At 39.9% G+C, this 25,034-nt stretch overlaps 1 protein-coding gene across 1 annotated transcript; it reads left to right on the forward strand.

Annotated features, from left to right (window-relative positions):
• Positions 1-1,344: 1,344 nt before the first annotated feature.
• On the forward strand, positions 1,345-13,565 carry PCTP (phosphatidylcholine transfer protein). The gene is made up of 6 exons (XM_074922264.1): positions 1,345-1,536; positions 6,192-6,309; positions 10,185-10,264; positions 10,600-10,771; positions 11,475-11,542; positions 12,038-13,565. Exons 1-6 carry the CDS (start codon positions 1,390-1,392, stop codon positions 12,101-12,103), a joined length of 651 nt encoding a protein of 216 aa, XP_074778365.1. The 5' UTR covers positions 1,345-1,389; the 3' UTR covers positions 12,104-13,565.
• The last annotated feature ends 11,469 nt before the right edge of the window (positions 13,566-25,034 follow it).

Here is a 25,034-nt window from a genome sequence, read left to right on the forward strand (position 1 = left end):
GTTGTGATGTTTTGGGCTGACAGTACACCATCGTAATTCACGAAGAACACAAGCAACCCAGAATAATGTATACGTATGTATAAATATTATTAATAAAAAGGTCATAATACATATAAGCATACTACAAAAATAAAAGAACTGTAATGTTTGCCTTGTCGTTTCACTGGGGAGGTGAGAGCAGGTAATGTATGAGCAGAGACTTACCACCATTAGTGACATTATTTTTAAAAGATGGTACAGGTCAAATTTTGGCATCAAATTTAAATGCTTGGGTTTGGGTTAGAGCTGTGAGATACCATCTTGCCTTCTGCCAAAGCTCCCTCTCCAAATGTTTTCTGGGCTATGCAAGGATGATGCTCTGCCTGTATGTTCACCCAGAGTCAGCCAGAAATCCTCATGCTCTGCTTGCAAACCAATTGACTGGAACTGGAAGGGACAGCTGACATAAGTGAACTCTTTGACAAAGAACTCAGCCATTTGGCAGGGAAGCTAGAAAAAGCTGAATTTTGCCAGCCTTGCACAGAGGTTACCACCAAGTACACTGGGCTAGTGTGGTCAGACAGGCTCGTTGTCAGGCAGTAGGTCTGATGTCGTCCCATAGCTCAGAGCTGCTTTATTCTGAAGACAAAGTGTTCAGCAGGAAAATCTCACAGGAATTTTAAGAATAAAGCTATAATAAAAACAGATTTACAACTCCAGGAAAAAACCCTGCCTTAGCCCCTTACATTTTGATGACCCGAGTGCTCCGGCTGTCTGTGCCAGGCTCACACTGCGGTATGTTTTTATCGGTGGTGTCATTCAGCGGGAGCAGAACTCAGTCCAGTGAGTTTTCTGTCCCCTTCCACCCTGCGCAGCCCAGGCCACCATGGGCCTGAGCCTGCTCCCACCTCCCCTCCGCTGCCCCTCCGCCAGCCTGGCTGTGTGCCGCCATCCAGCACACCCCCCCACCCGCCCTACAGCGCTCACGGGTTCTTCATGTATTCTCACGGGCACAGTCCGTAAGGAAATCTGCTTTTTAAAATGTGAAAACATAAAAATAATGTGCCCAGAGAGACGGCTCAACCGCTGGCCTTGGGGAACACCCAAAAGGAAGGCACACCGCGGGGACCTGGCCCTGCTGTGGCACTAGCCCGATGACACGCACCTTTAAAGGTCGCCCCCCCGCCCCGAGAACTTGTCACGGAACCGGAGAATGCTCGGAAAGGCGCGCTGGGCAGGGATACACCGACGTGCCCCCCCCGCCCCGCGGGCCCGTCATGGCGGCGCGGCGGCCCCGGGGCGCGGCGGGGGCCGGGCGGCCGGCGGGGAGGGGCGGCGGCGGCCATTGGCTGGGCCCGGCGCGGCCGCCAATGCCCCGCGCCCGGCCGCCGCCTCCCGCCGCCGCGGAGAATGGAGGTGCCGGCGGTGCGGGGCTTCTCCGAGGAGCAGTTTCGGGCCGCCTGCCGGGAGCTGGACCAGCCCGCGCCGGCCGCGGGGGGGCCCTGGCAGCTCCTGGTGGAGAGCATGGGCGTGAGGATCTACCGGCTGCACAACGAGGTGGGCGGGGGGGGCGCCCCGGGCCGGGCCCCGGGCCCTCCCCACCGGCGGGGCGGGGGAGCGGGGCGGGGCGGGGGGCGCCTGGCTGCCGGGGCAGGGGAGCGCCGGCGGGTCCCCGCCCAGGTCAGGCCGAGGTCTGTTGCCCGTCCTGGCGCTGCCGGCCGCGGCTCAGTTTCTCCGGGCTGCCCGAAAGCCGCTTTCGGGGTAATGCTATTAACTGCTGATGGAGAAAGCTGCTCTGCCGCGCCGAGCAGACTGCGCGGGGACCGGCACACGCTGAGGCTCGGAACGCTTGTTAGCAGCTGGCGGCCGGAGAAATTCCGGGTGGAGGGTGCCCTCGGCGACAGGAGCAGTCGGGGGTCTAACGGGGTGTCTGCTCCGCGTGTCCTCCACCCCCCCGAGCCCCCTCTGAGGGGTGCCTGTGGCCAAGGAGAGACCGTCCCCGCCTGCCGGCTCCCGAGCACTTCCACGTTAGAGCATCCTCCTGATGTGCAGGCTCCTGCCTCCCTGCCTCTCCCTCTCTCCAAAACTCCCTTCAAACTGATTTTCCACCTTTCTGCCTCTAAAATCAGGAGGTAGTTCAGAAAAGGTTGTGTCTTGGTTTTGTCTGGGATAGAGTTAGTTTTCTTTTAGAAGGTGGTACGGTGTATTTTGGATTTAGTGTGGGAGTAATGCCGGTAACACACGGATGTTTTAGCTGTCGATAAGTAGCTTTTATCCTAAGTTAAGGATTTTTTTCCCCGTTTCTGTACTATTGCCAGCAAGCAGGTGCACAAGAAGCTGGGAGGGAGCATGGCCAGAGAGCTGACCCGCACTAGCCAAAGGGCTATTCCGTACCATGGAGCGTCACGCTCAGTACAGAAGCTGGGGGGGTTGGCCGGGAGGGGTGGATCACTGCCCAGGGACTAGCAGGGTATCGGTCAGCAGGTGCTGAGCAGTTGTGTTGTTCATCTCTTGGGATTTTTTTCTCCAGTTTTACTTCTCTCTCTTTTTGTTATATACCTTTTCATTAAAATTATTATTTATTATTGTTATCATATTTTATTTTGGTTATTAAACTAAACCTTAACCCATGAGTTTTACTTTTTTCCCGATTCTCCTCCCCATCCCACTGGGCAGGGAGGAGTGAGCGAGCAGCTGCATGGTGCTAAGTTGCCGTCTGGGCCTGAACCATGACAGGTTAGAATGAAATTCCCCCCTTTGCTTTACTTTACTTCTTAAAAGAAGTTCAAAACTTTTCTTAAAAGAAGTTCAAAACTTTAGGCTTCCAAAACTGACTTGTGAGTGATTAATGTAGTGAGTGCTTATTAATCCATAAATCACAGTAATTTATTATTTAAATAATGACTTTTGAATCCATATAAATATCCTATTTCTTTAGCTCTGTGATCATAGTTACCTCTCAGCTCCTTATAAAGCTGGACTTCATGCTGTGCTTTGCATGGAAATTTTGGATTTGTATCCTGAAAAATTATTTTAGGCATGGTCATGTTAGGAAAAAATAACAAATAAAGCAAATGTATAGATCTGTGTGAAAGGCAAGACATGGTAGGGCAATTATTTTTTAAAAAAAAGTCACTTCATACACCTCGGAATTTTTTGGTGGTAAATGTTTACAGCACGGACATGGTGACTGGCAATAGCAAGACAAGCTTATCAATGAGTGTACAGGGCAAAGGCACGCCTGCGGTGTCTGCCAGCTGTCTCTGCAGGAATTGGGTATGCTGATGAAATGGAGGGTGCTAGGAGCATTGCTTCTGGAGTGGGTGAAATAGAAACTTCAGGTCTGGACCTGTAAATGCATCACCCAGTGAACCGAGGCAAAGTAACTTTGGGAAGTTGAAGGCTGGATTTAACCAAACAAGTGGGACCAGGTGTCCATGAGACTTGGGTCAGGGCAGCCTGTGTTGCTGTGGCTTTGCTGCTATTGTATAATTGAAGCTGGTTGGCCAGCAAGTAGCTCAGGCTTCTCCTTCTCATGCTTATATATGGAACTAGTGAGCTAACTAAAACCATTTAGAGGTGTCCTTTTTTTTTTTTTTTTAATATTGTACATTGACCCTAATTTAGGCTAGATGGATGGACTAGGTAGGATTTAAGGGACCTTCTTGAGTCCAGTCTTCTGATTCTGCTGGGAAATGAGTCTCTTGTTTGTTTTGTCTTTCAGTTGCTTCAAATTACCACATGAGAAGAAGAACCAAGTCTAGGAGGAGGGTCTTTGCTTAAAGTTGTTACTGGAAAAATTGGCTTTTAACACTTATTGAACTGCAAGTTCACTGTAGCAGTGGTAGTCCAGGAAACTGGTGGCAGCAATTATATTTCCTGTTGCCTTCTCTTTCCACCTTCTCTGCCGGCTACACAAATACATCTCCCAGGCTTTCCAGCTCTGTGCTCTGTTCGAACCCACTGATAGGCTCTCCTGCTGATAGGCTTCTGAAAACCTGAAACATTTCACTCTCGTTTTGACTTTTTAATGGTAAATTCCTGGTTTTATTGAATGTCTTTGTCTATCTTACCTCCTACAAGATACACTGTTCACTTTTCAGATCATGATTTGTTATTTCATATGATTATCAAAATAATACCTTTTAAAATAGAAGATATTTAATGATGTACGCCATGATTTGTGTAGCAGTGGAACAAATGGATTGGTAGAGAAGAACAGCATAATTTCTTGATTTGTCTTGAGCTACAGTATAAGAACTTGAAGGCTACAGATGTAAGAATAACTGAGCTGATGTTGCGGAGCAGTTGGGAGCCTACCTTTGAATGTAAGGTAGAATCCCATGTGTTAAATCAGGAAATTAGGTAGGGCAGCATTTGCACTCTGTATTTAGTGGCTTCTGAATTATGTGACAGTAAATGACATCACTACAGCTCTATTTTAGCCTCTGATGGAGGTTCTATCTATAGCAAAAATGCTTTAAAGACCTATATTGTATGCATCTCTCTTGATAATCCTCAAGTAGAAAGTATTACAGGCACTTCCAGCTGCCTGTTGGGTGGAACTTAAAAGCTGTAGAAAGAAGCAATACAATGTAGTAGCTTGTGGTCCTAAAGTTTTTACTCTGGAAGTGTGAAACTGTAGTGTCTGTCCTCACTGTGGTACAAAGCACACAATTCTATGCAGTTTTTGAGGCAGGCTCTGATAGCTTAAATGAGAAAATTACCAGATGGCTTCCTTCTATCAAACAGATTAAGAGGAAGCTAAAGGATGCAAAGAAATGCTGAGTGTGCTGATGAACAGCTAACTTTGCATGTTGACTGCAGAATTAAAGTTTTGGGTGAGCTTGGTTTGTTACCTCTTAAGATGCAGTTGTAATTAAAGTCCAGGAAAAGAATACAAAGATTCTGTTCTTCAGTGGAAGAGCAGCCCCATGACGTGGCAAAGTAAGACTTTTTTTCTGAATGACTAGAAGAGTGAGGAGAACTGTGGCTTGCTGTTCTCCTGCCTTATGTGACACTTCATGTAAATATATGTACATGCAAGAGAATCCACATAGCATATCTGACTGGTGACCTGGAACGAAATAGTGTTTGAGCTAAACCAACTATTTTTGAAGTACCAATGTTGTGCTTTGGCATATGCTGTTGGGTCTCGCATTTCAGATGTGGTATTTTCAAAATTAGCTTTCCTCGTGAAAATAAAAATGCTGATGCCTTTTACAAAGATGATATGAGTGCATGGAGCTGTACAGTTCAGGTTTGATGCTAGTGATTGATGCTTCAGTGAAGCCACAGTGAAGATGGGTAGCTTAAGATTCTTGGTCCCGTTATTATCTCCTGGTACATCAAATTTTTGTCTTCTAGGGTTGATTTGTGAAGGGGAGGGGAAGGAGAAAAATCAACCATTTACTAACAGAATATTATATAGTCCTTCCCTCTCTTTCCTTGGGAATGCTTAATTTAACTCCTACACTGTATATTTAAAATGCATTCATTGTTTTAATTTAGTCCTGAACGGCTACTAACAATAGTATAAACATAGCTCGATAGGTACAGATGGAGTTTCCGTATGTTGAGAGTGACATTAACAGCATTAACACCGGAGATATCCTGCACCCCACCCCTTCAGTACAGACAGCTTTCAGTAAGAAAATGCCTGATAAATAGTCAAGGTAGGTGTAATAGTGCACTGTATTGTATTGTATTGTATTGTATCACAGCCTGAAGTATAATCATACTTAATTTTCTGGAAAGCTTATTTCAGGTTGTGCACCTCTTGGAAATGGCTGAGGTTCATAATCATGTTATATAGGGTCTGGAGACCTGGTCACAAGAATTTAATGCTTTGGTAAGCTTCAGTGTGGCCAGGGTTTAGTCCACACTGACCACTGAAGATGAAAAGGGGCATGTGTGTGTGAAGAAACATGCTCCCTATGGAACTACTTATGAAGCAAAAGAGTACGGGTGTAAGGGAAGGAACAACCATTGTGCAGGGCAGGTCAGCCTGTCTGGATTTAAACTTTCATGAATAGATCAAAAAGTCGAGAGGTTAAAGACTGAATCTTGCATTGTTTTTTGAACATTTGCTTTCGCAGCTCTTGAGCACATTTGTAGTATGTGCCCCACCTAACTTCCTTCAGCTGTTCTCCCTGCTGCTGAGTACTTCCCTTTCCTGTGTGATTTTTCCTCTTCCCATTCTGTTTCCACAGCAATCAGGACTTTATGAATATAAAATCTTCGGTGGTCTTGCTGACTGTCCCCCAAAATTATGTGTGGATGTCTATATGGACTTAAATTTCAGAAAACAATGGGATCAGTATGTTAAAGGTAAGCTCATCTAGACAGTTCAAAAGCAAGCTTTATGTCCACATCAACTCTTCCCACTAAAACTTTCTTCAAAGGTATTTTAAAGTTGCTACACCTGAAGACTTTGGGCTAGACTTCTGTATCTTTTGGGATAAGGTTGCACTCTGCAAATATACAAATAAGCACTGCCGTGGAACAACTAATATTTCATCACCATATAGCCTTCTTCTAAAATTAATTCTTTCCATGTTGGTTAAAGCATATAATTGGCATCACTTGTTATGCTGGACCACCTTGTAGCTTCTAGTTGTTGTAATTTCTCAGTTAAATTTTAGTAGATGTTCTGGGGAGAAGTGGAGATGGTACCTTTTATGTATCTTCACATATTGCAGTCGAGCAGTGCAATCATAGAATACCAGGTTGGAAGGGACCTCAAGGATCATCTGGTCCAACCTTTCTCGGCAAAAGCACGGTCTAGACAAGGTGGCCCAGCCCCTGTCCGGCCGAATCTTAGAAGTGTCCAACATTGGGGAATCCACCACTTCCCTGCAGAGGTTATTCCAGTGGTTGATTGTTCTTGTCAAAAATTTTCCTCTGGCTTGTACCAGTTTGATGCGTGATGGAATGTCTCTTCCTGAAAGCATTGGTTGTTCTTGGCACCTTTTACAATCATAAATGGGTGTATTAAGAGAATAGTTGATGACTTTGGGCTTTTACAGAGAAAGGAATAACTAATTAAGTTGTGTTTATTTAATGTTGTCTTTGAAAAAGGGAGTTGAACCTGGATATCCATATGATGTTAAAACATCCGAAGTCAGCAGTGACAAGGCAAGGATTCAGCTGATGTAGGTGTCCAGTAATCCATTTATTTTAAAGATGGGGAACCTTTCCTTTTTAAGCCTGTGCTTAAAATCGATTCAGGTCAACAAAACTGAAACATGATCAAAGTGTGCTGCTGAACAAAGAACAGTGTTAAAAACCAAAGAATTGTTAAATGTTCTGCTTGTTAAGTCTAGGACAGCTCTATGGTGAATGATTACTGGTAATGCCTTTGGCTGTAGCGATACAGAGAACCATGTATTTGACTCTTGTCAGTACTTGGCCAAGCTTAAGAAGCTATGTCTTTATTAGTAAGTGTTATTTGTCAAAAGAGGGAATAGCTTTCTTGTAACAAAGGACACTTTACAATTAATGAAACAAAAAGAGCTGGAATGGGACTCAACATTATCTTATTGGATGTAAAAAAACTATGTTACGTCAAGTTGCTTCAGTGGTCTTTGATTTGAGTGCATTTAGGAGAACTGAATCCTTCTTAAACACTTTTTTTTTTTAATGCCTTCTTAGAGAAATGAAAGGAAGTAGTTGGGGGAAGCTACACCCTTAAACTAAAAACTAGATAACATTGCAGAGCTGGTGTTTATATCCTTGCTGACCATGATATGTTCATCTGTGAAATTATACTTGTGCTGGTACTTCAGGTCCAGCATTTCACAGAAGTTAACTCTTGAAAGGCATAAACATAATGTTAATGTTTTCCTTTTGGCTTAAAAATTGACACAAGCGCACCCATTCTTTAGAACTGTGCATATGATGAGATAGGGCTAGCCAACATTTTCAATATAAACAATATAAGTTTGTTTTTTTCTCCTTTCACATTTGGGCAGAAAACCCAGAAAACTTCCATTCAGAGCCTTCTTGCTCTTCGTTTCACTGTTTGCATTCCTTGTTGCTCCTACAGCCATGCAATAATGGCAGTCCAAAGAAGAGCTCTCTGCTGAACTGCTGGCTGGCATTGAAATAAAAACGTGACCAGATTAGAAGTAGCTGTGTTTTTAGCTGAAAAGGTAACAGCTCCTGCACTAAGCATAAGAGGAGCTAATCTCTAGTTCTGTTCAGCAGAACCCCTTATGAAGGCCTGACTGGAGGCAGATATGGACAGGATTCCTGGGAGTACTTCAGAGGGTCGTGCTTTGATCTGTTCTTGCCGAGGGTTGCCTGAGGCCTCAGAACTCTTGGTATCAGTCTGCTGCTGTCATTGCATTGCTGTTGGTACCCTGGCTATTTCCAGAGCACGCTCTTGGATAGCTACAAGATGGGCACATCCAGAGGCCTGGTCTGGCCTCAGGGAAACTGTGACTAAACTGTAGAGTAGTGACTGAGATACAGTATGCTTCTGTGGTGTGATGCAAAACGGTCAGGCCTGAGCAATATTGGAATTTGCTGTTCCTGATTGCAACACCATCCTGATTGAGATCACACTTCCTAACAATGTAACAGTAATAACTGACTGCTAAGGCAGCAAATATGCCTATTGTGAATAAAATGGACTTGTGATCTGTTGTAATGCTAAGTAAAATCTGGTTATTGCTTAAAATGCACTGCATCCTGCTTTGATCAGAAGCTGTCCACTAGTATTGATGGACTAAAGTGAATACAGGTAGGACACAACTTACCTATTGTGTGGGTTTTTTTCTGTGTTTGCAAAGATACAAAGGTAGATAGATGAGTTAGCAGCTACAATTGCATTGAGATCTTTAATACAATGTCTTAATCCATTTGAAAAGGGAAAGCTGCAGTTGGAAATGAAAGCTAAGCTAATAAACCAATCCTCCAGTGACCTCTGGTGGATAGCATAATGCTGGAGCTTATTACAACACTGCGATTATTGTGCATCCAATACTGCTCCAACCTGGAGAAGAGAAACTGTTTTCATGGGTGACAGCTGATTTGCAGGACATACTAACAGAAGCCTAGTTTGGAACATGTCATATAAGGAAAGAATCTCCCATCCGTGTCACTCTTCTTGCCTTAGCAATGAGATTATCAGTCTGTTCTAGCCTTATTTTCAAAACTGCTGAAAGGGATATGGCAGACTGTGTGCATTAACTCTGAAGGATATATAGCACCTCTAGGCAGAAGTCTGCTCTAAAGGAGAAAAAGACTATGCTGACTGTTAATGTGAGCCACCTTTCTGGATCTCACCCTTTTTATCTGCACCCATGGAATGACCAGTCCCTGAGCAAACAGGGATTTACCCTGGCTCAGCCCCATGGCTTGTCAGGTCCATTACCCTGATAATGGCAGTTACTGCCTCAAGGGAAGAAGCTGTACAGTATACACTTCTTCAAACTCAGTTATGTAGTTTAATTTGAATTATTGTTTCTCCTTTATGCCATGCTATTACCTGACTGACTGCCATGTTTTAGGGACTATTCTTAGATTATTTTTTCCTATTCAGCTGCCTTCTGATTGAGTTTCCAGGCAGACTGAAGGTGACGTAATGAAGGCTCATAAAATGCTCAAGCTTCTTGTTCACTGTTGCCTGTATATACTGCTGTGAAATTCCTAATAGCTTTTCCAAACTTCATTAATCCCTCATGTAAGACCTCTTCAGGTATTAAAAACCAGTACCTGTCTCAGTTCCATGTTAGCTTGGAATCATTTATAAGGATAATGACATGCTTGTGAAAAAGCATACTGTACTTGTGTCCTAGAATTATATAGAATGTGCATAGGTGAGGAAAAAGCTTAGAGATGGAAAGGGTTTGAATGAGCTAACTGTCTGAAAAGGAATTTGACTCTACCTCCCCCCAGAATTGTTCTTTTGGGGAAGGTTTTGTGGGTTGGAAAAAACCCCACAAAACCAAATAACCCATCAATGAATTCAACAGCAGCAGAAAAACAGGCCTATTCTTGTGTATTTGGTTCCTTGACAACCCTGCTACGGGACTTTTAATGTCTTCTACTGCTGCAACTTTACATATGTATCAATTTTGACATAAGGTTTGCATGTAAAATGTGTTCATGTCAGAAATCTGAGCAGTTCTTGAAGCTGTGTATGGTTCTGTTGCAGTAGAAATTTAAAATATCTAACAATCTTCCTTTTTCAACTGTAGAACTGTATGAGAAAATATATGATGGTGAAAAAGTAATCTACTGGGAAGTGAAGTACCCTTTTCCTCTCTCAAACAGAGATGTATCCTTTCCAGCTTTTTGTTCCTTTTGCGGTTTTTGTCACCTGGTCATCCAGGGATGCCAACAACGTGCTGATTCTACTGCTCTGCTGCACTTGGTTTAAAGTCTTGCAGTCCTCATGTTACATGAATATGTATAGCATGAAGAAGAGTGTGGGTGCCTTTTCCCACACACAACTGAAGCTCACATAGCTGAATTATTACTCTGCAGGGTTGAATCCTGTAGAGGTGTAAGAACTAACTTGAAGGGGCTGGTATTTGTAAAGGAATTCACTTGTCAATTCATCATAAGTCAAACTGACAGTGTTTTGACGTGCCTCCTCAACTTGGAATACAGTACGTCTATATTCGTGAATGCCGAGAGATGGATGTTGATGGGCGGAAGATCTGGGTTGTGTTAGCTCAAAGTGTGTCAGTTCCTCAGTGCCCTGAAAAGCCTGGTATTATCAGAGTTAAAAGCTATAAACAAAGTCTGGCAATTGAAAGCGATGGCAAGACTGGATCTAAAGGTAAGAGGTCAAGAAGGTGCGATCACGAGTCATGTAGCCAAAGAATGTATGTATTAGCAAAATGCACAAAGAGGGAGACTGGAAATTTTACTAAAAACAGTTACTATAAAGTGAATGTACTGAGCAGTAGGAATACTTAAAAATGAATGGAACTTTTGGAAACATCTGGTGCAGGGTGCTACTGTTAGGAATTTTTTACTGAACAGATGGGCTGTGTAGTTAAGAATAGACTACTGACCACTTCATTCTGGCCACTATCTTCCCACCCCCCACAGCTCGCTTGTCTTTTCCTGCCAGCCAGTTCAGCTGGGTAGTCTGATACTAGCAGCAATCTGGTTAACTCAGCAATGATACAAGTGTTATGTTTGATAGATTTATAGATTAAAGGGTTTGCCTAGAGATTGACTCCTGTCTGAGATTAGCCCTTTAAAGACAACTTCATTTTATAAGACAGGCTGCCTAAAATGGTTTACAATAGTCTAAATGAATGTTGTGACACACTCAGCTTCCCAGACGTTAACTGGCAATGGCTATACTTACTTCACATTCCACTTCAGTACAAGTGGACTTTTTTGTGAAGAATTTAGAGCAGAACTGTTGTACTTGGTGCTTCAGTCATGCACGCCGACAGCTTTTGTCATATTTGTTAGAGCTATTAGACTGTGGCTGGATAACTTTCTGGTAACTTCTCTCTCATCTCTAGTCTATATGTACTATTTTGATAATCCTGGTGGCATGATTCCATCATGGCTGGTCAATTGGGCTGCCAAGGTAAGTAAAGGTTGACAGTGCAATTGTCTTTGGCTAATCTGTTTCAAACAATGTATTCACTGCATCCATACCTGTCTTCTGCATGTTGTGTAGAATTATTTTTTTTGTGAAATGGATGTATTGACCTTTCTAGCTCATATGTAGACCCATTTTTAGAGTCTCACTGTTGTCTGCTCTCATGGCACTTGTCTTAATTTTTTTTTATTCCTACCAAATTCCTTTGTACCTGCTTGGTTGGCTAACCATTTGTGCAACAAAACCAACAAACCTCCATGTTCCAGAGCATGTGAATAGCCTTAACACAAGCAAACTTCAATAAAGCAGTCTGTTCATGGAGGATTAATGGAATGGTCTACTGTTTTGTACAAGATTTTAGAATTGTCCTGTATTTCTTTGAAGGCCTTGATCTATATATATAGTGAGAATTCTCATCTTGCTTACAGTTTTTCTTGATTACAGTATGCAAGAATGACTTTTGCACTTTTCTCTTTACAGAGTGGTGTGCCTGCCTTCTTGAAGGATATGCAAAAAGCTTGCCGTAATTATTCTAAGAGCATATAGGTCAAAGATGATCTGAATTGTTTAATTCCTAGAGTTCTGCACTTACAGGGTTGGCTATTATATATTACACTGGATAAAATCTACCTCTAATACTGGAAAGAATTTTATTTTAGTTGGTTTATGCCTTGAATTTTATTAGGTCTTTGTTTCCGTCTCGAACTGAAGAGCTAGCCACTGGCAAGCTAACACAAACATCAGCTGCATCCTTTTGAAAGTACTTAAGTTTAGCCTTGTCCCCCATGCTTTGCTTATGCTGATTATCATGTGTTAGCTGGAGGAGTTCTTTTGATTGAAATATTACATTCCTCAGACAAGAGACAACAACCTTGCTAAGAAAAATGTCTGAAAAATGGACTGAAAATTCTCTGCATGTGTTATGCCTAGATCTGCCTTTGTGGCCTTGCAGGGTGGCTTCCTACTGGAATTAAATAATGGAATTTGCATTGCTTAGGAGGAAACACTTTTGCTACCCACCTATGTCATTCTTAAACTGTATGCCTGCTCTAAACCTAAAAATGCCGAGGGCATATAGGTAAATTACTAGAAGTCTGCAGTGGGAACTGGAACTCTATTACCAAGCTTCCTTGTGATGGCTTTAAGTCCACATACAAAAGGACTTGTGCCTAAAGCCTTGCATTCACATCTCAATACCCTGTACAAGAAGTAAAAACCATTAGCTGTATCCAGCTGGAAAAAAAGGAGTAGTCTTCCATGCCTGATTTAAGGGGAACAAGTTATGAGAGTCAGTAGCCTTGTCAATAAAGCATCTTGGATACCAACTTCAAATTGGAAGTATTTTTAAACTGGATGCCTGCAACTGAATGTGAATGAACTTGATGTGAAACTTGTGCTTGCTTGCATTTTAAAATTTCATGCTGATGTAAAGAATGAAACTAATTTTGGATGGTAATCCACTAAAAGCACAACTGAGCAGGAAATTAAATTTCCAGCACCTTTGCAGGAGTCGGGGTGGAGGGGGAGGATGGAGTGCATATAAGGTGAGAGGGCCTCAATCTCAGGGATTTAAAATATTCTGCATTGTTACTAAATCTGACCCCGTTACTGAACAAATCTTGTAATGGGGTAGCTTTGTCTTGTTAGAAAAGAAATGGTTGAACTGATTGCCTTTATACTTTGTGTAAATATTTGTTTCCAATAAATCATTATTCTATCCATGCAGTGCTCTTGTTCTCTCTCTCATGTCCATGCTGGGCACGTCACAAAACAGACTGATATCATAGGCTGTTTTATATTTAAAGGCTTTTGAAAGAATAACTTGGATTCATAACTAAGTAGGATTCCATGTGTTCTGAAGATCTTGTTGCCAGCCGTTTAGGCATTTTTCAAGTGTCTTTTGACTTGGACACCATTACTGAATTGAACATTGCAGTGCTAGACAACTTTCAATACATTTTAAATTTAGCTGTCACATTTTTTTCCAGCAGATGAAGCACAGACATCGAGAGAGAATAGTTCTAAAACATAATTCGCTTTAACTTTCAGTAATTTTTATACACATGCACTTGCTGGAACTGGAGCCAAATTTTTATTTATGTGTACTGAAAATGAATTATGTCCATCATACCAAGAATATGATGGTGTTTTACCCAAGTATATCAAGTCTCAAATTTCTTTTTTTGGCTGTGTTTAAAAAAATTGCCCTGAGAATTCAGAAAGCATTTTAGCAGTGTGCTAAGTATGTAAGAATTAAAATGTCATAAGCAATCACGGGAATACCCGAGTTGCTTTTGAACAACAGGTTCTGGACACAAGTTATGTCCTGAAGCAAAACAGCAAAGGTGGGACCAGGTAGATTGTTCAAAAAGAAGATAGAAAAGTGAAACGAAGTATTCTCATCTTGATACAAGAGAATTTTAAAAGGGGACTAGCTGAGGATGAATCTTCCTGGAACAATGATGCAAACTAATTGATTTCCAATTCCTTCTGAACAAAACTGATCTCTGTACCACAGTAGTACACAACCTATTTGTAATTGTAAACCTACCTTCAGACTTACTTTCAGAGTTTACAAGAAATGTGTACCTAGTGAGCTGAGTACGTGCAGAGATATGAATCATGTACAGATGAGGTAATTTTTTTCCACCCTTTTCCTCCAACCAATCTGTAATTTTGTTTAGTCTTTAATGAAATGAAAGCAGGAGAAAGAGTGAAAGCATTTTATATTCTTAAATTCATGATTGCATCTTTGTCGTTTTCGTTATTTGTCATCAAGAGATACTATACATTTGTCTGCAGTGGGCTGAAACATTCAAGACAGCATTCAAGCAGCTGAATTGCTCCATTGTCAGTCTTGCTGAAAACTTGATTTTCTACAGACCCCACACCAAGAGTATAGAATACAGGGCATTTGCTCATGTATCCTTAATAAAACCATTGCACAGGCTGTTTCTTGTGCTGTACACAACCTGCCAAACTAAACCACTTTTGATTAAACAGTAGCTACTGAAAACAGCTTTTTCTCTATTTGCAAGCAACTAACCAATGATGCGAGATGAATGTAACATCAGGTCTATTACAGTTAGGTCTCCATGGGCTTTCACAGGGACGTAAGTATGCAATGACACTTCAGTTTATTTAAGTACGTGTTACTACACCTATCTTGTATTTCTAGGGAAGAAAAAGCAGTTCTAGGTTTGTGTGATGTGGCTTCTTGTCTAAATGGGAGATTACGACCAGAAAGAAAGTGTTGGTATTTTTCAGTCTTTTGGATGTAAAGACATTTATAAAGCATTTTAGAGCTTTATTCATAACTGGTTAAATATTGATCTTGTATAAATTATACATGCATCATGTGACCTTTTCTGGATAGTTTGAACAGAAATTTACCTGCTGTGAAAGTTGTAAGAGAGTATTCATTATGGGTTCTGGTGCACAGGGTTAAAACAAATGGAACCCCCCCCTTCTTCGTTAATGTAGTACCTGAAAGTTAGCTTTCTCTTTTTACTAGCTTGTCTAAAAATGGAGCTCAAAGTTTGTTCTTTTGGAGTGATCTATTGTAAACATAGGGTTGTTTGAATAAAAATAATGAAACATTTCTCTTCGATGATGATTTGAGCCTCTCTTCTATATCCCACCCCCATTAACAGACCAGTAGGTATCTCACTCTACAGATTAATAAAGACTAATGAAGTTTTCCTAGTAGCCAAATAGAACTAGAAAAACGGTGTCATTTCTGGCAATAAACAGGCATCTGATCCAAAGCACAATAATCAGACTTTCCATAAATTATCATGAGCTTTGGATCTATTCTCATATAGAACTTTTGTTTTTAAATTATCAGCTCTCACAAAAAACATATTTTCGCATGTGGTTCTGTTGGGGGATGACTGGTCACCCATCCCCTGTTTCCATAAGAAGTGATGTAACAAAGTGAATATAAACCATTCTTCCACATTATGTTCTAGTCATTCAACTCCATTCTTCCCATGTGATCTCTCTGTAAAACTACTGTATTTGAGTTGGAAGGTAAAGGAAAGGAAAGATTCTGAGTAACCCAAAGTCAACATGGTGAATGATGTCAGATATGCAATCACTGTAGTGCTGCCTCTCAGAAGATGATGTGTGAAGGGAAACACAAGTTGTCTTTGCTCAGGAAACATCTGGTTGATACTTCATTTCTCAAGCAGGTCATTGGCTGTTTTTATAATTTAGTGGAGCAAAAATGTGGGAAGATACAGGGATAGACTTCTGATATTAATGCACACTAGTAGACAATGTATCTTACCATCAACGCTTTTGCTTTTCATTATGTTAGTTTTCTGTGTATAAAGAATATTTTCAAATGGGATCTAATGGGATTTAAATCACATTTAGCTGAGAGTAATCTCTTCCTGAGCACAGATTTGCCTTCCTCTAGACAGGTTAGTTCATAACCAAATTTACTACCCCACTGTAGTCTTCTGATCAGAGGAGACTACTGGACTTTCAGACAGAAAACTTTGTTTTTCACTCAACTCTTAAAGGTTAAAAGACACTGAAAGCTTCTGTAGAAAAACAGAAAGGAAGGTTACAACAGGAGGTAAGTTGTTATAAATCTAGATGGATTATATGGAAGATAAATACTTTTGTGGAGCAATAGCAAGAACATATCTCTATAGAAAGATGAGTTTTGCTGAATTTTTTTCATGCCACTGGCTTATAACTGCAGAATTAGGAGGAAACCTGACCAATAAGGTAAATAAAGCTGGTGTTTAAGCATCCTACTAATTCTCTAGAGCTGCCAATTAACATATTAATTAGGATTACATATGAACACTTATACACACATAAAGAGAATGTCATTTTTCTCAGTTAGTTCAATATTCCCTGTTATTTGAGAACTTGACCAGAAATTATTATTCTCATCTGGAATCTGAATTATGAAAATACCCTGGAGTCATGCTGTGAGACAGGAACATTGTAAATGGGAACAACTCTCCACTGGAAACCTTCATTTCCAAAGAAGAACTGCATCCTGTGACTAAGTGTTTCAGTGGAACATGCCATAATAAGCAATTATGTTGAAGGCCTTGACTATAGGTATATAATTTTATCCTTGTGAAAAATTTCCTGCATCCCAGCTGTGCAACTAGTTAAACTGAAAGCTGTTCCTACAGTTTAAGCACAAGTACCTGTAACATTAAGATTTAAGTGAGTTTGTCTTTGTCCTCACTAGATTTCATGCAGATTTTTAGATCTTTCTAAGGCCTGTTTCATCTCTGGAGGCAGAACAGGGTCTATTATGGACTTTGTGACACTGGAGAAGTCATTTTTTTTCCCCAAGCTTAATTATCTTATTATTCTTCATCTATGGAAGAAACTCCTGAGAATGAATCATTTTAATAGATTGTATTGTTCCTAGAATGACAAGTTTTGGATTGTAGCTGTTCTTCTACAATATGTAAAGCCAAGGGTTACCTATGTGCTGTACATACTTTAAATAGATGCCTGCTGTTAAGTTACAAGGCTCACCGCATTTCTGCCTAAGCACATTTTGAAAACTTTAAGTCTTTCCATATTTCACCTAGAGTTGAGGGTTTTTTGGCTTTTAATATTCCTAGTGCATATACAGATCTTCCAAAGCAAATTGTGTGTAATTGGCTGTAATAGATGTTTCATATTCAGCTGCAACTTGAAGTTATGGTTTAAGAGTGGGTTTTAAACATTTTTATTAAGACCAGGCTGCTGCTATTCATTTTAAAAGGTAATGCGTTTTCTCAGCATGGAAGTCATATAATTGATTTGTACATCTGAGTGGAGAGCATGATCCCACAAGAAGCCAAAATTGCCTGCCCAACCCATTTACCCTGTGAAAGGCTCATATGATGCTATTCACCAGTTCAAACAAAAACAAACAGTAGGAACATTTCTTCAGCAGGAAATTACTTTGACACTAAAAGGGTCTATTGTCTCAGAGTGTGAGGTGGGTATGTGAAAGAATAAATTGCCTTCCACTGAATTTTTTCTGTAACATGGGAATAAACTGACCCTTGATAACACTTAAGGCGTGGTTCTAGGAACCATGAAGTTGAGAGTATTATCACTGAAAAATGAGCTTGATTAATTCACCACAATGACAGGCAGGCATGTCAGTAATTTAGAAAAAGGACTTTAAAATCCATTTGGAGCAAGTTAGAGAATAACAATAAACGAGTAATCTGAGGACCCTTTAAGATCTTTCAGCCTTTAAGACAGGCCTAGAAATATCTGCCAGATAACCAAACGCAATTACAGGCAGCACATAATATAAATCATTCCCTTTCAAAAAGTACATTTCACAAGTACGTGTTTAACCAGTCTTCTCTTTCAGACTAGTAATTCTGTATGCCTAGTATATTTGCTACTAAATTTATTGTGAAAATATGACTTGAGAACTAATATTTAGCTCTTCATAATTTTTATGATCAGCAGAGGTTGGAATGTTTTATGACAATATAAAAGAAGTTTTTTTTCACAGTGATGATTATCAGCAATGAAATAAGTTGCTCCGAGAGATGGTGAAATCTCCATTTTTGGAGATAGTCAAAGCTCAGCTGGACAAAGCCCTAGGCAATTTATCTGACCTTGAAATTAGAGCCAACTTTAAATTTTGTGCTGCACTGGGCTGTGGGTTGGACCAGATGATGAGATGATCCCTTATGCCCCTTCTAAGATGAATTATTACATGATTTTTAATAATAATAAATCCAGGAGATTACAGAGAATACTTCTGAGATGGCAGCATTATTTTCTTTCCAAATGCTGTTATTTAACAGACCAACTTAAATGAGCTAGATTCCTATGATATACAATGACTGTACAAGTATATGAAAATCCTATAATCAAGATCTGTATTAGAAACAGGTACATACATACTTTGACAGCTTGCTTGTTGTAGGCTTGCATTGTTGCTTTGGTATTTGGTGAGAAATCTGGGAAATTTAAATTAAATCAAATGAAAGCAGACTTTCTGCTAGTGAAGCTTAATATCATAATAAATACATTACTGAGTGAAACCATGATGACTACTTTTGGAAAAGGACAGCAATAGCAGACAAACTGAGGCTGTGCTGCACACTCAGAAAAAAGTTACTGATGCCAGTTGTTATTGTTCATTTCCTGTTGCATCCAGCAGCTGTAGATTGTATTTGAAAGCTGAGAAAGGCTCAACCGGGCAAGGCTGAGAGGTAATAAAGAGAGAAGATGAAATGCAGGTTTAGAATATCTAAACATTCCACAGTGATCCTCTAGTTTTACCTTAACTATGATGGCACGGTATTTTTAAAGACAGTGTACTGAGCCAAATAGCACTCAAAAAATTTTATCCTTACGCATGGTGAGACTCTCTTTTTGTCAGATGGAATATATACTCAATCATATTTAATTAATATTAAATTAATATTAAAGAATATCTGGTGTTTGTAAGTAGAGTCTTCTTCACCAGACCTGGTGATTATTACCATATTAAGTCAATATTTAGCAACAGAAAATTAAGAAATATTTGTGTTGATTCTATAGTGGACTTTCCTCTACCAGGTCCAGTGATGGATATTTCCAATCAATGTTTACTGGTGAATACAATGCTCTTTACTGTCACATGCCTTTCCCTTCCCCCGTCAATATTGTGTCAACATTTGGGATGAGCCCAAATCCTAATGTGTGATCCGACCTTCTGACACCTTAGCCCAGTGAGCTACCAACTTAGCCATGCTTCCTGCTCTGGAGAGTAAAATGCAAACACCATTCTCAAGGATCTTCTTCTACCCACCCATTATTTTAATGTCTGTCAGTCCTTGTGCATTTTACTGTATTATAAAAACCTTGCATGCATTTTCATTCCCAAAATATGTCTGTGGAACAACATATCTGGATTTACGTGGGAATAAGAATTATGCCTTTTGGAACTGGTAACAGTTGAAACTAAGAAAAATGAGGGGGAAAATATAAATTGGACTGAAAAGACAGTACTGAATATGAAATTATGGTCAGCGTTAAGCAGCATTCTGAAAACAGAGTATGATTTTCTTTAACATCATGTTATGAAGTATATGCATTATATTTTACAATAAAACTTTTCATCAGATTTCCATCTAAAAAAAGGGCAATTTTTCAAGTATATTTGTCCCTCTTTTCATTAAGCAGAGACATATTATGAAATTGTGGCAATTTTGGATTGCTGAGCCATCTGAGCAAAGAACAAAAATATTTACTAGAGATCCAGTAAATACCGTCTTCATCTTCTGACTTTTAAAACTGATAACCTGTATTAGTTTAGCACTGTTGCACTAATGGAAACGCCAAGCCCTTAAAGCATTATTCTCTAGATAAGACAGCTTCAACTTTTGCAGTTTCCTGTTTTCTCCTAGTATTTTGAAAGGTAAAAAAACCAAAAAAAAACAAAAAACCACCCCTGCATTGCTTCACCCTTCACTTGCACAGAGGCTCCAGTTCAAACACTAGTTTGTTTGGGAATAAGAAGTTCATTGCCTACAGTAACAAACAAGGAAGAAAACAAAAAATGTGCCTTTTTAAACTCTTCAGAATGGCAGTATCAGTAATATGCCTTCAGTATTTCCACAGCAGAGAGATCAAATGAATGAAACATCAGCGAGCGAGGATAGTGCAGTCTATTTTTGGTAGTGAAGCAAGCATCCACAAAGCTCATCTGGTTCACTGTGGATATTAGAGGAAATTGCAAATACTGTAGGCGGCTATTCTGATGTCACATGCTTTTAGGTAGGTTAAAAGGACAAATACTGAGCCTTTCACTTTGTATTTCTCTCTGCCAGTTGCTGTTTATCAAGCAAGGTTGTGTTTTTGTCTACATGACCTACATTGTCCTCCAAACAACATTTTTTTTCAAGTACTAATGAAGGTAATGTGGTAAAGTACATAAATAAGCAGTGGAATAAATCGAATTTTTCACTCAGTTTTAAAACATACTGAAAAGTATATTCATTGCATTGGTCTCAAATGCAAATACAAAATATTTAAGCTTTTCTCACCTCATTTTCCTCCCACTTTTCAATTTTTAATTATAAAAATAAAATGAGCTAGAGTGAGATGCAGAGGGATAGCAACAAGGAATATAAATCTTCATGTTTAGGGGGGAAACTGGAACAATGTTCCTGTTGTCATGGAAAATTAAGGAAAACAGTATTTTTACTTCCCTTTTGTGAAACAAATTTAATATTTTTCAACTACTAACAGCCTTTTCCACTGCTGAAAATCAGCCAGTACTCTGGACAAAACAGAGACAAAGTGTTAAATCTGCAGAAACACGTAATTCTCTCTTTCTTTCACAGCTGTATGGCACAAACAGCAGTGGAAAGTCACCCACCCACCCACACACACACACACACACACACACTGCTTCAGAATTTTAACACCAGCTTTGCTCCTTAGAGTTACTTCCCTCTCAGCAGAGTCTGTAGAAGAATCCTGCCTCTTTTCTCCATTGACCTGGATCGATTCTGCCTGTGTTGAAGAGCTGCTGTACAGGACAGCACAGTCCAGGTACAAAAATGTTAATCTCTTCAAACTGTTTAAGAGATTAACGGCCCATCTTGAAGCCGACAATCTCAAAGAAAGGCACCCCAGTCTGCCATATTAATTCAATGACTACTTTGTTTCATTTGTATTGGAGGGCCACAGTTTGGGAGATCGAAGGGGCCTCACAGGACAGAAATAAGTATAGTTATTATGATCCTAATTTTTGCTTCAGGAGAGTTACCTAGAGAGCTAACCACATCTGCACAGGAAATAAGATCTTTAGTTAGCAGACAAGACAGCAGATACTGATTACTTGAGGAAGCTGACAAATAAAGCCAGTGTGTTCTGATCCACTGAATGATATTGCTAAATTGGCAGCCTCATTGTCTTACAGAATGACCTTGTACACGCAGTCTGGTGAGTCAACTGGCAGAGCTTACTGACTCTGAAATGTGGCAGAAGGGAAGGAAAACAAAAATACCTACGCACAGAAAGGCATGCATGTGAAGTAAGTGAGGGCAAAGCAGCACCTGGAAAAGGGCAGTAAATAGAGCTTAATAGTGAGGAAAGACTACAGGAAACTGGGTACCCAAACACAGTAGAACCAGGAAGGCGTATCAAAGCATTAGGAAAGGGCCACAGGTACAGAGTAACAAACAAGGGCACCACTGGGCACACACTGCTTACTGATCTGTGCAGCCTACAACGTCAGGGGCTTGGGGAAATAGAAGCAATGTGGTCACAGTACCATTTTTTTTTATCTGAGAAGTCACATCAGCATTTGGTTTCCTTTTTCCTGATACTTTCCTGATGTTTCACATGGGGTTGGAAAAAGACCAGAAAATTGGAAAAAAAAAAAAGGGATTTGTTTTTTTAAAAAAAAAGTCTTTTGCTAATTCATGCAATTCAGAGGCTAAAGTACAGCTCTAATACTTTTGTCTGTGGAAAAACAGTAGGATGTGGACATTACTTGAAGAAAACACTGAGGCAAATTCTGAGTTGGGAGTATCAGTTCCTAGGAAGGACCCCACTCAGGTCTATGTGAGAATTCATTCACTCACATACACAGAGGTAAATTCTGGTTCAGATATTATACAGAAATTTTTCCCTGCAGTTTCACTGTCTCAATGAATCAGAAAACTCAACGCAATACCTTCAAAACTGTCCTTACACAAACACACATGTGCATGTGCAAACCATGTATTTCTGTCACCTGATAGTAAGCATCTTAGAAAATCTGCTTTCTAGCTTGAAACCATGAAGATTGCAAATATGCTTGAAAACCGAGTAAGTGGTAGTATTTGGCAACTGGAAGTTTTAAGTCTCCCCCAAATCATTAAATTCAACAAAATTATGAGCTGTCAACCTTGCTCTTAGATATATTAATTACAGTCTGCAACTGCCTCATGTAAACACAGGGTGAAGTCCTACATTAAGACAGTGGGAGTTTTGCTTTGCCTTCCACCTACCCAGTCTCTTTTCAGTTCCTCTTCACTTCCAGTACGACAAAATAAATTAATTCTTTTTATCTTCTGAATTTTTCCTGGTCACCATGTGAACAAGGAAGCACTAAGTTTTGTGCTTTCATTTACTACTAATAAAACCAGAATGGATTAATTACCATTTAGACTTTTAACTTTTATCTGCTAATATATTTTGGATTATTAGCCAAAACTACCTAGATCGACATAAAATATTCCTTCTGCTCCTCCTCAGATTCAGCAAATACTTTGTATTTCTTTAAGCAAATGAAAAATTTGACTGATTTCTGTTTTCCAGTAGCTGTTCCGTATCATCAGTCTGCCCTTGTTAGTTCTGATTTATACCTGGATCTTTGCAGATCCCAAATCTGGAGCTATACCCAGTTTTCTATGATTTCATCTCTTGGTACCTCCACTCAGCCATAAATTCTGAGGTCTTCTCCATCCTACACTCTTCCATTTTTTTCAAAAAGCAACACAGCAGTCACCTAGAGGAGTCTGCCCACCAGCCTCTCTGGTATGCTCAGAACCCAAGACGTAGATTTTCTAGTATTTCACCTACTTGTCTTCTGCTACAGTGCTTATGTTCACTAAATCCTTACAGTGCATTAGACATTCTTCTAAATCAATCCCACAGGGCAAAATGAATAGTTCCTAGAAACTTGTCACATTTCCCAAATCACTTTCCAATATGCACAGGAGAGATTACCAAAAAAAGTATCATTTTGCCCTACTGAAGTGAATCGTCGGTAGTGAGAAAAGAGGAATAATCTACCAATAAATTCCCCTCAGGAGATAGGTTTCCAATCAGCCTATTAGAGCTGTAAATTATTCTCTTATACTGACCAAGTTGTCTTTTTAAGCATTCTGTTATTTTACCACTTGTAGCAGCGCCTGTGAGGAGTTGCCAGGTTTTTTTGGTGACACCTAGTGGTAACGGTTGTATAAAACAGAGTTCCTGGAAATACACTTGAGTCACTGAGCAGACTGGGGCTATTTTTCTCTGAATTTAGCAAGTGTTTGCTTCTTTCTTTGTAAAATTATGACTGTGAAACCTCACACAAATTGTGCACAAAGGCAGGAAATCTTCTTGAAAACTTCTGCAGTTATTTTGTCCCTTTTGCAAGAATCCACCCTAAATGATAAATGAGCTGTTAGATAGTATGACTTTTCCCTGCAGTGCTGCAAAAGTCAGCACCCTAAAATATTTTTCCTCCCTACTGAGCACTCTGTTTTGCCGTCTCATAATGTATGGTACAGCTAAACATTAGGCAGTTTTAAAGAGGCCCATTCTAAAACAAATCAAGAAAATGCGAAATCCCCAGCACTGTACTTGCAATTGGCTGCTACTGCTTTCATTTACAAAGGCAGATTACAATGTACATTCAAATTTGCATATAATTAATTGTGATCTAAGAATTAAAAAAAAAAAAATTCAAGCGTTTATTAAAATTAAGGCTCAAAACAAATCTGCTGAGGTCGTGGACATTTAATGACAGAAATCTTTCAAAGTGTCTGGACTTTTACAAATCTTTAAAAGGATAGCGCTAACTCGATTAAAAGCTTAAAAATTTTTGCTAATCCCATTTTGGGTTAGAAATCTAGCCTTTAGATTCAGCCGGGATGAATGGCATTATTTGCTCAATTCTATTACTCCCTGTAAGGGTCACTTAATATTTGTGGGCTTCTCTTACACCATCTTTCATATGGGTCTAATTGCTGTGCGGAAGATTGATGGTTTCAAGGAACACTGAAAGTCCCCATTAGAACACATTCCTGATGTAAATCAAATTGGGATATACAAAAAATTTGGGAAGAGACACCCTCTTTGAGGGTGTTATTCGTAGTAATAAATCTACTTATGCAAGATTAAAAAAAAAAAAAAAAGCCAGTAATTAAAGAAAAAGTGGGTCAGCAAGTAAATGTAGGAGTAGATTTGGGCTGTTAGCTGTTTTGGTTTTTTTTTTTAAATCAACAGGAACAGTGAACTGGAGCTGGGCCATGCTCCTTCCCCACTGCATTGGCTTGTAAATACGATTCATTTAACTCAAATCTCCACCAGTAAATGCTAACCCTACACAACAGCATCTATAGTCAAGATACTATTTCTCTAGCTTCATATTATGTAAATGTGTTGATAGTATCTTCACCACAGTCAGAGAAACAGATTAAAATATTGTTTCCTACCTCCTGGGAACTGAGAAATACTAATTGCAGTCAACCATATCTCACAGCTCTGTAGACAGGATAAACATTTTCACAACATCAGTAGATCACTCACACTGATCACAGCTGGCAATGAACTAACCAGACTAATAAACACCACTGTGCTATTCTGTATTCTTAGAAATGGGTTGGTGGTTTTTGTCTTACCAGGCCAAAACCATGTTACAGTGTTCTCTGAACATAGAAATTTCATGAAACTCAGCTTTCTCAGATCAATATTTAGTGTGAAAGGACATGGAATAAGTTTAGTTAGA

This window comes from Athene noctua, chromosome 18 (assembly GCF_965140245.1).
Source record: "Athene noctua chromosome 18, bAthNoc1.hap1.1, whole genome shotgun sequence".
Taxonomy (NCBI): domain Eukaryota; kingdom Metazoa; phylum Chordata; class Aves; order Strigiformes; family Strigidae; genus Athene; species Athene noctua.